Here is a 15,970-nt window from a genome sequence, read left to right on the forward strand (position 1 = left end):
GAACTGGAGTGAATTGAGAGGAGGATAGTGATCGCCTGAGAAGAGGATATGGACAGACTGGAGACACAAAGAACTGCAGATGGTGGAATGTTGAGTAAAAAACAGAGTGTTGGAGGAACTCAGCGGTTCAGGCAGCGTCTGTGGAGGGAATGGACAGGCCTGACACAGCACCGTTTTTCAACTGAAGACCGGCTGATTGGGCAGTCAGATGGCATGTAGAAAAATACAAAATGTTACTATTTTGTAGAACGAATAGGCAAATGCAATAATAATCAGGATTCATATCTGCATAAATAGTTACGTGGCAGAGCGGGGTGAGAATGTAGTTAAAAAGAAAGCAGTCATCGTTAACCTTGATTTGTAAACAAAAACTGGTTTGATTGCCTTGTCTGTTGTAAGTGTAAGCACGACATACAGGGGAGAGATTTGCAAGTTCCTCTTTTGTCCTGTCTCTACACTTGTCACTTGTTGCACGAGCTGTCCCACCCATGGGATGACCAATAGTTCTTGGGCATCCCCAGGCCTGTCTTCTCAAAAGGTTTGGTCTGTGTTATCATTCAGATGCAGATAATGGGATCACTGCGGGGTTTCTGGCTGCCGACCAGCAGTGGCACTAACCTCCTGCCTTATCCACGATCCCCAGGGCGTGCTCCACTGGTTCTTGGCACTAACCCTGGGTTCCAAAACCAGGAACTCAAAGTCAGGCCTGTACCTCATCGGGGATCAAAGGATGGAAGGTTCTGTAGTCTGTGTAGTAGCGCTTTTTGAAACTGCCAGATATTTAATGGTTAAGTGCCTGCTTTTAGAAAGCTATGTTGGAGTGTTTAAAAGACATTTACACAGGTACATGGGGAGAAAAGGTTTAGAGGGATAAGGGTCAAACGTGGGCAAAGGGGACGAGCTCAAGTAGCCAACTTGGTGTGGATGAGGAGGGTTGAAGGGCCTGTCTCCATGTTATATGGTTCCTGTTCTCATGCCATTCCCATAGTGATAAGCTCTGGGACCTTTCCCCCCTCTCACTCAGTTGAGGGAGGGGGAGACTACAGTAGAGAATCTATAGTAGAGTGTATAATGGGTAGAGGATCCACGAGAGACGAGGTGTCAGGGAGTGGTGATGATCTACTGCTGGGAAAGTGGCACGTGGTGTGGCAGCCACGATGATTATACATTGTTTCAATGAAGACCAGAGCACATTCAACAATTCTTCATAACTGGATCTCCTAACAGCAACTAAATAAAAGTCTGTCCATTAAACTGCTGGCCTGAACCTTACAGTTAAATCTTACTTCATTGAAGCCCAGGCCTTGGATTTGTTCCTGAAAAATTAATTTGACAATTGAGACCAGTTTTGTGTTGTCCATTGTTCAAAACCACTGCATATCCAACTGCTCTACATGCCTCATAATCACAGAGGACTTGTAGTGTGCTTCTGCCGATAGTAATCAGGTTTAAGTTAAAATTCTTTGATGTACAGTATGAAAAATATGGCTGATGCAATTCAATATCAAGGCCAATGTATTTATAGCTCCACAAATATGAGGCATGCATTAGAATGCATTAAGATTTTTTTCACGTCCCTATTATGTGCATTTTTCTTCCAATCTCATAGGAAGTGCAACCGTGTATGGATACAGAGTTTCTGAATTAGATGAATTAATTCAAATTAGAAAGATGATTGGTGTTTGCCCACAATTTGATGTCCTGTTCTACAGTCTTACAGTGAAGGAACATTTGAAAATAGTTGCGATGATAAAGGGAATTGCAGCAAAAGAGGTTGATAAAGAGGCAAGTCTTCTAAAATAACATTTTTGATGCTTTTGTCAGCTGCATGTATTCATTTTTTAATTGTATGACCACGAATGTAAGGAATTAACCTAGTGAGTACATTTATACCTATTCTTGATAATGTTGTAATATTGGCTAGATACAAAAATAGGTGCAGGAGGAGGCCATTTGGCCCTTCAAGCCTGCACCGCCATTCATTGTGAACATTGCTGATCATCCACAATCAGTAACCCATGCCTGCCTTCTCCCCATATCCCTTGATTCCGCTAACCCCTAGAGCAGCTCTATCTTAACTCTTTTAAATTCATCCAGTGAATTGGCCTCTACTGCCTTCTGTGACAGACAATTCCACAAATTCACAACTCTGTGGGTGAAAATGTTTTGTCTCATCTCAGTTTTAAATGGCCTCCCTTTTATTCTTAGACTGGCCCCTGGTTTTGGACTCCCCCATCATTGGGTACATTTTTCCTGCATCTAGCTTGTCCAGTCCTTTTATAATTTTTTACGTTTCTATAAGATCTCCTCTCGTCCTTCTAAATTCCAGTGAATACAAGCCCACTCTTTCAATCTTTCCTCATGTGACAGTTCCGCCATCATGGGGATAACCTCGTGAACCTACGCTGCACTGCCTCAATAGCAACAATGTCCTTCCTCAAATGAGGAGACCAAAACTGCACACAATACTCCAGATTTGGCCTCACCAGGGCCCTATACAACTGCAGAAGGACCTCTTTACTCCTATACTCAAATCCTTTCATTAATGGCCAACATGCCATTAGGTTTCTTCACTGCCTGCTGTACCTGCATGTTTACTCTCAGTGACTGGTGTACAAGGACACCCAGGTCTTGTTGCACTTCCCTTTTTCCTAATCTTACACCATTGAGATAATAATCTGCCTCCTTGTTCTTACCGCCAAAGTGGATAACCTTACATTTATTTACATAATATTGCATCTGCCATGCATCTGCTCACTCACTCAACCTGTCCAAGTCACCCTGCAGCCTCCTAGCAACCTCTTCACAGTTCACACTGCCACCCAGCTTTGTGTCATCTACAAATTTGCGAGTGTTACTTTTGATCCCATCATCTAAACCGTTAATATATATTGTAAATATTTACGGCCCCAGCACCGAGCCTTGCGGCACTCCACTCGCCACTGCCTGCCATTCTGACAGTTTATTCCTACTCTTTGTTTTCTCTCTGCCAACCAATTCTCTATCCATGTCAATACCCCAATACCATGTGCTCTAATTTTGCCCACTAATCTCTGGTGTTGGACCTTATCAAAGGCTTTCTGAAAGTCCAGATACACTACATCCACTGACTCTCCTTCGTCCATTTTACTTGTCACATCCACAAACAATTCCAGAAGATTAGTCAAGCAGGATTTCCCCTTCATAAATCCATGCTAACTTGGAACGATCCTTTTACTGCTATCTAAATGCACTGTTATTACTTCTTTAATAATTGACTCCAGCATCTTCCCTGATGACAGGCTAACTCGTCTATAATTCCCCGTTTTCTCTCTCGCTCCTTTCTTGAAAAGTGGGATAACATTAGCTACCCTCCAATCCACAGGAACTGATCCTGAATCTATAGAACATTGGAAAATGATCACTGATGAGTCCATGATTTCAAGAGCCACATCCTTGAGTACCCTGGGATGCAGACCATCAGGCCTGGGGATTTATCAGCCCACCCAGTACTATTTCTCGCCTAATGCAAATTTCTTTCAGTTTCTCTGTTTCCATGGATCCTCTGTCTTCTAGTACATCTGGGAGATTGTGTCTTCCTTAGTGAAGACAGAACCAAAGTACCTGTTCAACTCTTCTGCCATTTCCTTGTTCCCCATAATAATTTCACCTGTTTCTGCCTTCAAGGGACCCACATTAGTCTTTACTAATCTTTTGCTCTTAACATAACTAATTAAGCTTTTACTATCCTTCTTCATATTCTTGGCCAGCTTACCCTCGTACATCATCATTTCACCCCGTATTGCCCTTTTTGTTCCCTTCTGTTGTCCTTTGAAAGTTTTCCAATCCTCTGGCTTCCCGCTGCTCTTTGCTATGTTATACACCTTTTTCAGTTTTATTCCATCCCTAACTTCCCTTGTCAGCCTCTTAGAATCTTTCTTCCTCTTTGGAATGAAATGATTCTGCATCTTCTGGATTTACGCCCAGAAATTCCTGCCATTGCTGTTCCACCGTCATTCCTGCAAGGATCCTTTTCCAGTTGACCTTGACCAGCTCATCTCTCATACAATACAATACAATACAATACAATTTATTGTCATTTGAGCCTCAATGAGGCTCAAACGAAATTCTGTTTCCACAGCCATACAAACAAAGACAATTTCCTAGACATACACACAATTTAATTCACACAAACATCCATCACAGTGGACTCACTATGATGGAAGGCATAGTCTTTTCTATCCCCTGTTCACCATGTCTCTCCCGATATCCAAGCCCCAGACGGGCGATGATAAGTCCCACAGCCATTTTAGGCCGTGCCGGGCGATTTACGGCCCCGCTCCCGGTCTAAAAGTCACAAAGTTGAAGCCCCCAGCGGGCGCTGGAATGTCCCACGGCCATGAAGCCGTGCCGGGCGATGTACGTCCCCGCTCCAGGTCATTCCAACCCCGCGACACGGGCTGGAGAAGTCGCGTTGCGGGTGCTCCGGGAAGCGGTCTCTCTCCCCGGACCTGCGAGCTCCCGATGTCTCGGTCCACCGGACCTGCGGCTGTGTTGCTGGAGCCTCCGAGCCCCAGGAGTCGAGTCGCAGCAGCAAGTCACCACCGCTCCCCACGCTCCGAGGCCGGTGGTGAGTAGTCCGCAGCTCCGCAGTCTCCCGAGCCCATGGGTCGTTCAGGTTGGAGGCCGCTCCACGGTGCTAGGCCCCAACGACAACGGAGACCCGACAGGGAAAAGGTCGGGTCTCCCGGACAGGGAAGAGATTTTAAACGGTTTCCCCCTCCCCCCCCCCCCCCCCCCCCACCCCGCCCCCCCCCCCCCCCACCCCCCCCCCCCCACATAGACACATTTAAAACTAGTATTAAAAAGAAAACACCAACACTACATTTAACTAGACAAAAAATTAAAAAAAAGACAGACAGGCTGTAGGGGCCGCTGCAACGGGTGAGTCGCGCCGCCAACTTCATAGTCCCCTCTGTTCCACGTCAACACTGACAATTCTGATTTAACCTTCTCCCTCTCAAATTGCAGATTAAAACATCATATTATGGTCACTATCTCCGAGCGGTTGAAATTAAAATCTGTATTTCAGAAGCATGGTGGGGAGGGGTGAGGAGAAATGTTGAATATACCACTTGAAAGACGATTGTCAAATTAGTCCAAATTACAGTTCCCTGTTCTACACGGGTTTCTGATTTGAATGATGTACAAAAAACAAAATATTGTCAGTCTGCAAAAAGCAATGGCTTCAAAGTTTGTGTGTGCCTTTACAAATACCTAATTCTTTTGACTTTGCATTTCTTGTCCATGTTAAGGATTTGAATCCATGAATTCAAACATGACGTGACATGATGTAATTGTAAGGAAAATATATTCTTCGACCAAATGGAAACTGGACACACAACATGCACAAACAAAGGAATGCTTTCCCAAACTTGACAAGAGTCTGAAGAAGGGTTTTGGCCCGAAACGTTGCCTATCTCCTTCGCTCCATAGGTGCTGCTGCACCCGCTGAGTTTCTCCAGCTTTTTTGTGTACCTTTGACATTTGTTTAGTTGTAGAAACAAAGAACTGCTGTGCTGGTTTATACCAGAGATAGACATGAAGTGCTGGATTAACTCAGCGGGTCAGGCAGTCTCTCTGGAGAAAAGTGATAGATGATGTTTCGGGACAGGACCGTTCTTCAGGTGGGGGAGGGAAAGCTAGAGGTGATGGAAAAAACCCTAAAAAATGTATAGTTGTGTGGATTTTACAGGGATTTTAAATATGGTGCAAGCCAGGGATGATGCCGGTGTGAAACAATAGTGCTCCTCAGCAATGATTGAGTGCCGTATCTTGCGTTGTTTTTTAGGAATACATGCCTTCAAATATGATTTGTTCTGGTGAAATGTAATCTTTTCACGATTGCTTCAACCAGGTTATGAATGTCATTAAAGAACTGGATATGGAAGCAATTATGGATATTCGTGCTGAAAAACTCAGCGGTGGGCAAAAGAGGAAGCTCTCAATGGGAATCGCCATTTTGGGGGATCCTAAGGTAACGCAATCTGACTTGATTTGATAAGTGAGAAACTTCTGCATTGTGGTATAGAAGTCTGGTGTAAAATAGCTGCAAAATATTAATTTTACAAAAAACTCCTCAAACCTAACACACATTTTTTTCTTATCTCTGGCCTTTGACCAACCATCTGCCTATCAAAAAAGCCCTTGCCTGTGTCGACCTGTAACTTGCCATGCTTTGGCGTGTCTCTCCCCTTTTCACGTGTTCTTAGCCTCCCCCCTACAATTAGTCTGAAGAAGAGTCCCAATGTAAAAGTCACACATGTTCTCCAGAGATGCTGAATAAGTATATTATTAATGGGAAAAATATTGTAATTTATTTTCTCGTCAGTGGTTAAATATTTGTAAGCATGAGGCAGAGCCCTGCTTCAGTTAGTTAATATATTTTATGGCTTTTTAGGTTTGGTTAAAGAGAATATCAAGTTATAATGACCTGTTATTAAGCTCCTGTAAGAAGTATTGTTCCTACATAGCAAAGTATTAATTTTTGATTTACTCAGTCATGCATCTTCAAAAGGCACTTGAAAGTTGCTAAAATTGTGAATAACTTTTCCAAAATTATATGCACATCAGTTTCTTTTCCCAGAATGTATATCATTGTTATTTGCTGAGAGGGAAGAATTGAGCCACCAGCAGTAAGGCAGCAAAACTCCAGGTCCTTCATAACAACTTGTCTATGCCAACCAAATTGACATATTGGGCTAGTTCTGTTTACCTGCATTTGGCCCATATACCTCTAAACCCGCCCTATGTATATATGTTGACTTCATCATAATCATACTTTATTAGTCAAGTATGATTTGCAACATACGAGGAATTTGATTTGCCATATAGTCATACCAATAAAAAGCAACAAAACACAAAATACATTTTAACAAAAACACTCCTCCACATTCCTCACTGTGATGGAAGGCGAAAAAAAGATCAATCTCTTCCCTCCTTTGTTCTCCCGTGGTCGGGGGCCTTGAGCCTTCCGTTGACGGGACAATCTTGGCTCCCGTAGCCGGCGGTTGGACCCTCCTCGTCGCGGCGACCAAGCTCCCGCATCGGGGGGATCTCAGCTCTCCAGCGCCGGCCGATCAGACCCCGGGTCGGGGCTAGTCGAATCTCCTGCAACTTTGGAGCTTCCCGACATCAGTCTCTACCCGAGACTGCGAGCTCCTCGATGGTGAAATCCGCACGTTGGAGCGTTGATCAAAGGCAAGGGATAGCAGGCTCCAATGGTGAGTCCACGGCCTCGTGGTGGGGCTCAAAGTCAGTGTCAAGCAAAGCCGCCAGCTCCATGATGTTAGGCCGTTAAGCGACTGGAGATACAATCCGGAAAACAATCGCATCTTCGGCAAGGTAAGAGATTGAAAAAAGTTTCCCCTGACCCTCGCCCCCACATAAAACAAAGCAGAGAACATTAACACAAACTTTTTAAAACACACTAAAAATAACAAAAAAGTCGAAAAGACAAACAGACCGTTGGCGAGGCTGCCATCGCTGACGGTGCCACCCGGTGGACTTCTGATTTAGTTTTAGGATATTTCATAAATTGAATTATAGCCCTACTTTCTTTCATCCTTTTTCATTTTGACTAAATTTCTGTACGTTTTGTTTGGCAGTATAATATTAACCTTTGTGATCCTATTCATTAAAAAAAAAAAGAATTGCAAAGTGAATTTGAGGAAGTGATTTGAGGATTTGATGATTTGAGGAAGGACATTCTTGCTATTGAGGAAGTGCAGCGTAGATTTACAAGGTTAAATCCCGGGATGGCGGGACTGTCATATGCTGAGAGAATGGAGCAGCTGGGCTTGTACACTCTGGAGTTTAGAAGGATGAGAGGGAATCTCATTGAAACATATAAGATTGCTAAGGGTTTGGACACGCTAGAGGCAGGAAACGTGTTCCCGATGTTGGGGGAGTCCAGAACCAGGGGCCACCGTTTAAGAATAAGGAGTAAGCCCTTTAGAACGGAGACGAGGAAACACTTTTTCTCACAGAGAGTGGTGAGTCTGTGGAATTCTCTGCCTCGGAGGGCGGTGGAGGCGGGTTCTCTGGATGCTTTCAAGAGAGAGCTAGATAGGGCTCTTAAAAATAGCAGAGTCAGGGGATATGGGGATGAGGCAGGAACAGGGTACTGATTGGGGATGATCACCCATGATCATATGAATGGCGGTGCTGGTTCGAAAGGCCAAATGGCCTACTCCTGCACCTATTGTCTATTGAAAATAGTTTGTCTGCCAGTTATTCATTTTATAAACAAGGTTAAATCCCTTGTGTCTGTGTGGCAGAGGCTAGAAATCCTCATCCTCAGAATAAATGGACATACCCTTAGAATGGAGACAAGATCGACATTTTTTAGGTGGTGAATCTGTGGAATTCATTGTCACAGATGGCTGAGGAAGCCAGGTCATTTGGGTGTTTTTAAGGCGGAGATTGATTAGTTAGGGCGTCAAAGGTTACGGAGAATGGGGGACAGGAGAATGGGGTTGTGAGGGAAAAATAGATCAGCCATGATCAAATGGCGGAGCAGTCTCGGCCTAACACTAATGGGCTTATTTGAGCAAAGTTCTCAATAATTTAAACCCAATAAATTAGGGCTTAGAAATATGCATCTCTATCTCTTCTGGAATACCTGCTGTGATATTTTAATTCAGTGTTCACCTCCTGTTTACCAAAAAGGTTTTAATTCTTGACGAACCAACTGCGGGGATGGACCCATGTTCTCGGCAGCAGGTCTGGGCCTTGCTGAAGAAAAGGAAAGCAGGAAGAGTGATACTTCTGACCACTCATTTCATTGATGAAGCTGATATTCTGGCAGGTTTGTCATAGTGATAATGTTTGGTATAGACCAGCACACCAGCAAATTGATCTTTTGCTCTACTTTGCAAAAAAAACTTTACTGAGAAATTAATTTTAAAACCCTTCCATTCTATTAAGAAAAAAAAATTCTGAAGTTTGAAAAATTAGTGTACCTTGAGAAATGGAAGAAACACAAGGAACTGCAGACGCTGGAATCATGAGCAAAACACAAAGTGCTGGAGGAACTTGGGATCGGGCCAGGCAATGTCTGTGGAGGGAATAGACAGATCAATCTGAAGGGTCCCGACATGAAATGCCCCTGTCCATTCCCTCCACAGATGCCGCCTGACCCGCTGAGTTCCTCCAGCATTTTGCTGTTTACTTTTAGAAATGGGTTGGCAGCACATTTCTTAAACTGATATATGTGTTGGTTAAACTCTTCATGATAGCTCCCTATTTATTTTTATTTAAATACTAATTTATTGTCGGCTCTGGTGAGACACACTGTGACCTTGTATTAATTCTTCTAAAAGGAAGGATTCATCATAAAGCAAGCAATTCATTTTTATTTTGAGCAGCACAAATGACTTCAGACTTTATCATATAATCCTGATGGATATAATTATTTGTTTGTCTTTGTGCAGATCGTAAAGCTGTCATCTCACAAGGGCAACTTAAATGTGTTGGCTCCTCGCTGTTCTTAAAAGCAAAGTTTGGTGTCGGTTACAATCTCAGGTAATATAATTTGGGTGCGATTGTACGGCATTCAATCAGAAGTATCCACTACTGCATGATAGTTGTTAACATTTAGAATTAAACTGATGCTTTTAGGCAGCACCATTGAGTGAACAAACCATCATTCCCATCTGAAGTGTTGTTTCAATGTATTAGTGTGTCAGAGATTTACACAACTATAAAACTGCCTGTTGGAAAATTGTTAACAAAAATTGAGCTATCTTTTTTTTGTGCCAATCTGTTTTTCAGCTCAAGGCTGTACATTTTAGTTGTTGTTTGCACTTTTGAGTTTCATATTAGGATCAAAAACAAGGAAAATATGATTATGTCTGTATAATAGCATTGGACACGGGTTTAAAAGTAGATGCAACTGGTTTGAGATACAGTGAGTTGCACAGTTTCAGTGAACTTTATGGTTGGAATGTTCAAGTTCAAGTGAGTTTATTGTCATGTGTCCCTGTATAGGACAATGAAATTCTTGCTTATTTGCAAATGCATATGGGTTTTTGTAAAAAAAAATGTAACAAAACAAAAAGTTTGTGTAGATGGGGGAACTTTGTGTCGTAAGATGTTTTTGCTGATACTGGTATCACGAATGGAATAATTCCTTCATGGATCAATTCACTAATGTCAGACACAAAGCTCCCTGGCTTGACTAAAGTGGAAAAAGGATCTTTGATTACATCAGGGTCAAGCATGATCTGCAACGTCAGGCAGCTGAAGTTGCCGCACCCCAAGAATGATCATTACATCTTTGTATTTTCCTTGCATTTTGTGCCAGATGAACCGTGACTATAGCTTATTTAAGGCAAATATAAGCCATGCTCCTGCATCTGCTCCACAGTTCAATAAGATAATGGCGGGTGTTTTAACGACACACTCCTGCACCAACTACATATCCCTTGATTAAAATCAGGATATGCAAGTCATCACAATTAAGAACTGTGATATCATAAAGTGGTATGGCTGGGGGATACAGAGGGGGTAGGAGCCAGGCGAGTACTCCTCTTTGTGCAGAGATTTAGCAAACTGGGTTCGTGCTTGGTATAGCTGCAAAAACTAGGCCTTTGTGGCCTTGTGGGGTCGAAAATAACAAAGGTTCAGTATCTGGGTGAAGAAGTGTCTCTCTTTTCATCCATGAACGACCAATCAATTATTTTGAGATTGTGATTCGTTCTTGACCCCTTAGAGAGAGGAACACAGTCCCTTGATCTGCTCTTCAAGGCTTTTTAAGTATTTTATGTTTCAATAAAACACTTCTCATTCTTCAAAATAACATGAACCCAGTCTGCGTAATCCCTGCACTCAGGTGGATGTGTGTGGCTCTCCCCTCCTCTGTTTCCTCCAGCCATACAACTTTGTGATATCAAAGGTCCAAATTGCGATGACTTGCATTTTAATCCCACCCTCAGTGGCAGCCATGATAATCCTCCTGAGAAGTGTGTTGAGATATCGTGTAGTATTAAACTTTGTAATGGCAAGTTGCTGGAATGGTTGATGGGGAAATAAATTCCATCTTCACAACTTTTGCAAATAATTTTGAATCCATGACATGTAATTGATTCACTTTCTAGAGAGGATATTGTTTTCTCCTATTATTCCAACAAAGCTTTATATCTTGAAAGGCTTCTTATCTCTTATCCTTCTCTATTGCAAGAACTGTCCTAATATGGTCTCATCCCTGGCTAATATCCTCAAATTTATTACATACCACGTCTAAGGGATTTACACCTTTTCTGTTGTGCATTGCCTAGAATTGTTGACAATATTCCAAGAGATGCCTAATTAATCAAAAGTACCATTGCCTATTATTCCTGAAATCATGATTGTTCTTCTTGCAGTGTTTTCAAATTAATTTTATAGGAATTACGTTTCATTAGTTGGTACAATTAGTCATCATCATCATCATCAAAGAGTAGGAAAGAATTGCAGATGCTGGTTTAAATCGAAGATGGACACAAAATGCTGGAGTAACTCAGCGGGACAGGCAGCATCTCTAGAGAGAAGGAATGGGTGAAGTTTCGGGTCAAGATCAATCTGAAGAAGGGTCTCGACCCGAAACGTCACCCATTACTTCTCTCCAGAGATGCTGCCTGTCCCGCTGAGTTACTCCAGCATTTTGTGTCTACCTAGTTATCATCAATCACTGTTCCAGAAAATCTTGCCAATAAATTTGAATGCATCCATGTCTAGATCTTGGATCAAATGATCTGTAACACTTCTTACTTTGAACAGAATGGCTGTGAATGAATCCTGCTATTCTGATAAAGTGACGTCGTTAATTAAGCACCACATCCCAAAAGCCGAGTTTTCACAGCTGCATGATCTGGAACTAGCCTATGTCCTACCTCTTCAGGATGTTAACAAGTTTGCAGGTATAGTGGAACCATGTCACTTTCATTCTTTAATCTGTAAAATGTGCTATCTTCAACAAATCGTTAGTGATTCACCTGGCCACGTATTGGGAGAGCTTGGATAGGGTGGGACTTTTGTCTTTGGTGCATAGGAAGCTGAGGGGTGACGTTAGTGAGGTGTTCAACTGGAATTCTCTGCCAAAGAATGTAGTTGAGGCCAGTTCATTGGCTATATTTAACAGGGAGTTAGATGTGGCCCTTGTGGCTAAAGGGATCGGGGGTATGGAGAGAAAGCAGGTACAGGATACTGAGTTGGATGATCAGCCATGATCATATTGAATGGCGGTGCAGGCTCGAAGGACCCAATTGCCTACTCCTGCACCTATTTTCTATGTTTCTACAAGGGGCACGGATAAAGTGAAAGCTCACTGTCTTTTTCCCAGGATAGAGGATTCTTAAGCTGGAAGGCATTAGCAAGACGGGAACTGTATGTCGAATGAGCTGCTCGAGTGGATACATTTACAACTTTTGGACAGATATACGAATAGCAAGGGTATGGGTCAAATGCAGGCAAATGGGAGTAGCCCAGTATGCCAACTTGGTCAGCATGGACAGGATAGGCCAATAGGCCTGTTTCCAACTCTTAGAGAGTTCAACATTGACTTGGTAGCTCTCCTCTCAAGCTTCAAATGTATGATTTTATTCTGTAGTACAGCGCTGTGCTTAGACCACTCATTGTGAGCATTTTTCTTCAGGGCTATTTGAAGATTTGGACAGCCGTACCAATCTGGGAATCAACAGCTATGGCGTGTCCATGACTTCTTTAGAAGAGGTTTTCTTGAAATTAGAATCAGAATCTGAAATGGATCAAACAGGTAAATACAATCTTGCAGCAGCAGGAGGAATTTTAACCGGCCACAGTGTCATCTCCAAAAAATCTTTCAAGCACTTTGCATTTTGCATAAATATTGCAAGAGGTTGTTTTCATGTGTTTTGGTGTATAGTCTTTGAGTTTTCTTGTGTTTTTTCAGATTACACAGTTTTTACCAGGGATCCAGCGCCTGATGTGATAGCAAACGAAGAGGATGTTTGCATTGATTCAATTGATCATCAACTCCTGACCTTTCCCGAAACAAATTCAGCAATGTTGTCCGGCATTGCTCTGTGGGAACAGCAGTTCCGCACCGTAACCTGGTTACGTTTTATGAATTTTAGTCGAGAACGCAGTACACTTCTTTACATGTAAGCACCTTCCTCCTGGTAGTCAGAAAATCAAGGATGATTTACGCCCACTTTGGCTTTATGGGTTCTGAGGTGAATGTAGGAACTGCAGACTATTACATAAAAGGCTGACAAATAGGGTGGGCAGGTGGGTGGTTTGGGATACGGTGTACATCATCTGGGAAGTTTCGAGCCCCTCTCTTTTCCAGCTTTCTTTTCCCCCCCCCCCCCCCCCTTCCCCCACACTGCACCGTGAAGAAGGGTCCCGACCCGAATCTTAGCTTGTCCATTCCCTCCACACGTGCTGACTGATCTACTGACTTCCTTCAGAACTTTATTATTACTGAAGATTCCAGCATCGGCAGTATCTTATGTCTCCAATAATTCAGCATCCTTGGGACTGTGGTAGCACTGGAGTAACAGATAGTACCCAAAGACAAGTATTTCCGATTTTTAACATGTTAACCTGGTGATTTTAAAGGGGATGGGAAACATGGAAGCACTCCAGACTCTGGCACTGACTACAAACCTCCCCACGGTCCTGACTCCGGTGTTACAGACTCACAACCCTGGATCTGGCTGCACACCAGGCTCACCATCTGGTCCATGCTCCGATCTCTGACCTCCCCACCTGCTTCCCCCCCCCACACCTCCCGACTCTCCCACCCCAGCTCCAGACTAATGTGAGAGTCCGATGAAGCAAGATCTCCAAACCATTGTTTGACTGTACCATTCTTTATCTGCTCTGTAGGGCACATTTATTAATGGTTTTTTTTCACCTGTCTTTGATTGAGACACTGATGTTCTATAAGCATTTATGATCTTGCAAATAACATGCTCAATTTCACAGCCTCATGTCTATTTAATAGTCTTAGAAGTATCATGTGATGACTTGCTGTGGCATTGCGCTCAGAGTTGAAACTGTGCGTAATGTTTACTGTAATAAACATTCTGAGATTTCGGAAATGAGCTTGGTTCTCGAGTGTGGAGATGTACTTTTCAAATAATTTGGAAAGAGTAGAATAATGTCTTTCAATATTTTTGCAGCCTTTACATTATTGGCCTTTTAATATCCATCGTGGTTATGATGGCGTTAATAAATGGTACACTTAGTAGGAAGGATATTGAGGTGGAGCTCTCCCCAGAGTTGATTCATCTGCAACGAGGTCAAAAACCACTCAAGCATACCACAAGCCTCCTCCTGAAAAACTCCACAGGTGAGATGTGGGCAGTAGTAATACTGTATCTCTTGCACAAAGCCTTCAGTAAGCAGATCATTAGTTCAATTGGTTCCTGGCCACAACATTCTAAATGTTCTGCCTTATCAATAAACGTTATTGTAAATGCACCCTTTAAAAAAAATGTTTAACCATTGCACATTTAAGACTTTTGCCTTCTATCACAGTGAGGAGGTGCCTGGTGAACTCACTGTGGTGGATGTTAAATTTGTGTTTATTGTGTGTTTTTGATATTTATTATTATATGTATGACTGCAAAAAATTTGTTCAGACCAAAAGGTCTGAATGACAATAAAGGATAATTCAATTCAATTATCACAATTAAACTCCAATAAGCTGCAATCTAACCATTCGGAAAACCATTGGTTTGACATCTGGATACCTGGTAATGTTTGCTGCTCTCCTTCCACTTGCCAGGGCACCTCCTTCACTCCCCTTTAACCTGCCATTTCACTGGAAGATGTATTTTAATCATGTATAATATCTTAAAACAAAAATGAATTTAAAGAGGGGTATTATTAGGGAATAACAACCAGTAGACTGGAAAAATTGCTTGATTGATACAAATACATCTATTGGTGCTCCTGAACACATCATCAGTGATGTAACCTGGGGTCATTGGGTGTTTCAGGTCTTTCAACATCAGACACCCTCACCCAGGCGACCCAGCGACCCAGGCGACCTAGCTAAATGCACGCATTTCGTGTTCAGTACTGGCATTGACAATGACTCCCCATGGAATCTGAATCTTCTCTCCTGATCCAGAGCCATCTCGAGGCCTTCTCCGCTGCCTCTGTGGTGTTCTTGATGGCCCTTCTCCTCACCACTCCGTTGATGCCCAGTTCACTCAAGGCTTTGTAGAGCGATTGCCCTGCAAAACCTCTGCAGCCAACCTCGATGGGCATACACCTTGCCTTCCAGCCCTGCTTACGGCAGTCTATGACCAGCTCTTCATACTTGGCCATCTTCCTCTCGTGGGCCTCCTCCAGACGGTCCTCCCACGGCACTGTCAGTTCCAACAAGACAATGTTTTTGGTCGCCTCTGAGACCAGGAGGATATCTGGCCTCAGGGTGGTCGTGGCAATGTGCTGTGGGAACTTCAGCTGTTTCACCAGGTCTACGGAAAGCTGCCAGTCCTGCGCAGTCGCCAAGATTCCTGACGGATTCCTGGCTGCTGTGGTTCTTGGCAGCTGCACTCCGGCCTTCACGAAGGCGATCATCTGGGTGGTGGGGTATGCTCGTCTGCAGCTGCTGATTCCCATGCTGATGGCTTCTGCAATGGGTTTTAGAACCTGGTCATGACGCCAGGTGTACCGGCCCTGCCCAAGAGCCTTTGGGCAGTAGCTCAGGATGTGTTCCAACGTCCCCTTGCCTGAGCATAGCGGGCAAGCTGGAGATTCCGCTTTGCCCCAGATGAAGAGGTTCGATGGGCTGGGCAGGACATCATACACTGCCTGGACCAGGAACTTGATGTGCTGTGGTTCAGCCTGCCAGAGCTCAGTCCATGTGACTTTTCGGTCCATGGCCTGCTCCCACCTTGTCTAGGCTCCTTGCTGCCTCAATCCAACCACTCTGGTACACCACTCCTCCTTC

At 43.4% G+C, this 15,970-nt stretch overlaps 1 protein-coding gene across 1 annotated transcript in view; it reads left to right on the top strand.

Annotated features, from left to right (window-relative positions):
• Positions 1-15,970, top strand: part of abca5 (ATP-binding cassette, sub-family A (ABC1), member 5) — a 90,299-nt gene that overhangs the window by 41,761 nt on the left and 32,568 nt on the right. Inside the window, exons 12-19 of the mRNA XM_055654157.1 lie at positions 1,610-1,785; positions 5,897-6,016; positions 8,710-8,848; positions 9,474-9,564; positions 11,800-11,939; positions 12,674-12,793; positions 12,950-13,160; positions 14,187-14,356. Coding sequence (XP_055510132.1) covers positions 1,610-1,785; positions 5,897-6,016; positions 8,710-8,848; positions 9,474-9,564; positions 11,800-11,939; positions 12,674-12,793; positions 12,950-13,160; positions 14,187-14,356 — 1,167 coding nt within the window. The remainder of the gene's footprint in view (positions 1-1,609; positions 1,786-5,896; positions 6,017-8,709; positions 8,849-9,473; positions 9,565-11,799; positions 11,940-12,673; positions 12,794-12,949; positions 13,161-14,186; positions 14,357-15,970) is intronic.

The sequence above is a fragment of the Leucoraja erinacea genome, chromosome 23 (assembly GCF_028641065.1).
Source record: "Leucoraja erinacea ecotype New England chromosome 23, Leri_hhj_1, whole genome shotgun sequence".
Classification (NCBI taxonomy): Eukaryota; Metazoa; Chordata; class Chondrichthyes; order Rajiformes; family Rajidae; genus Leucoraja; species Leucoraja erinaceus.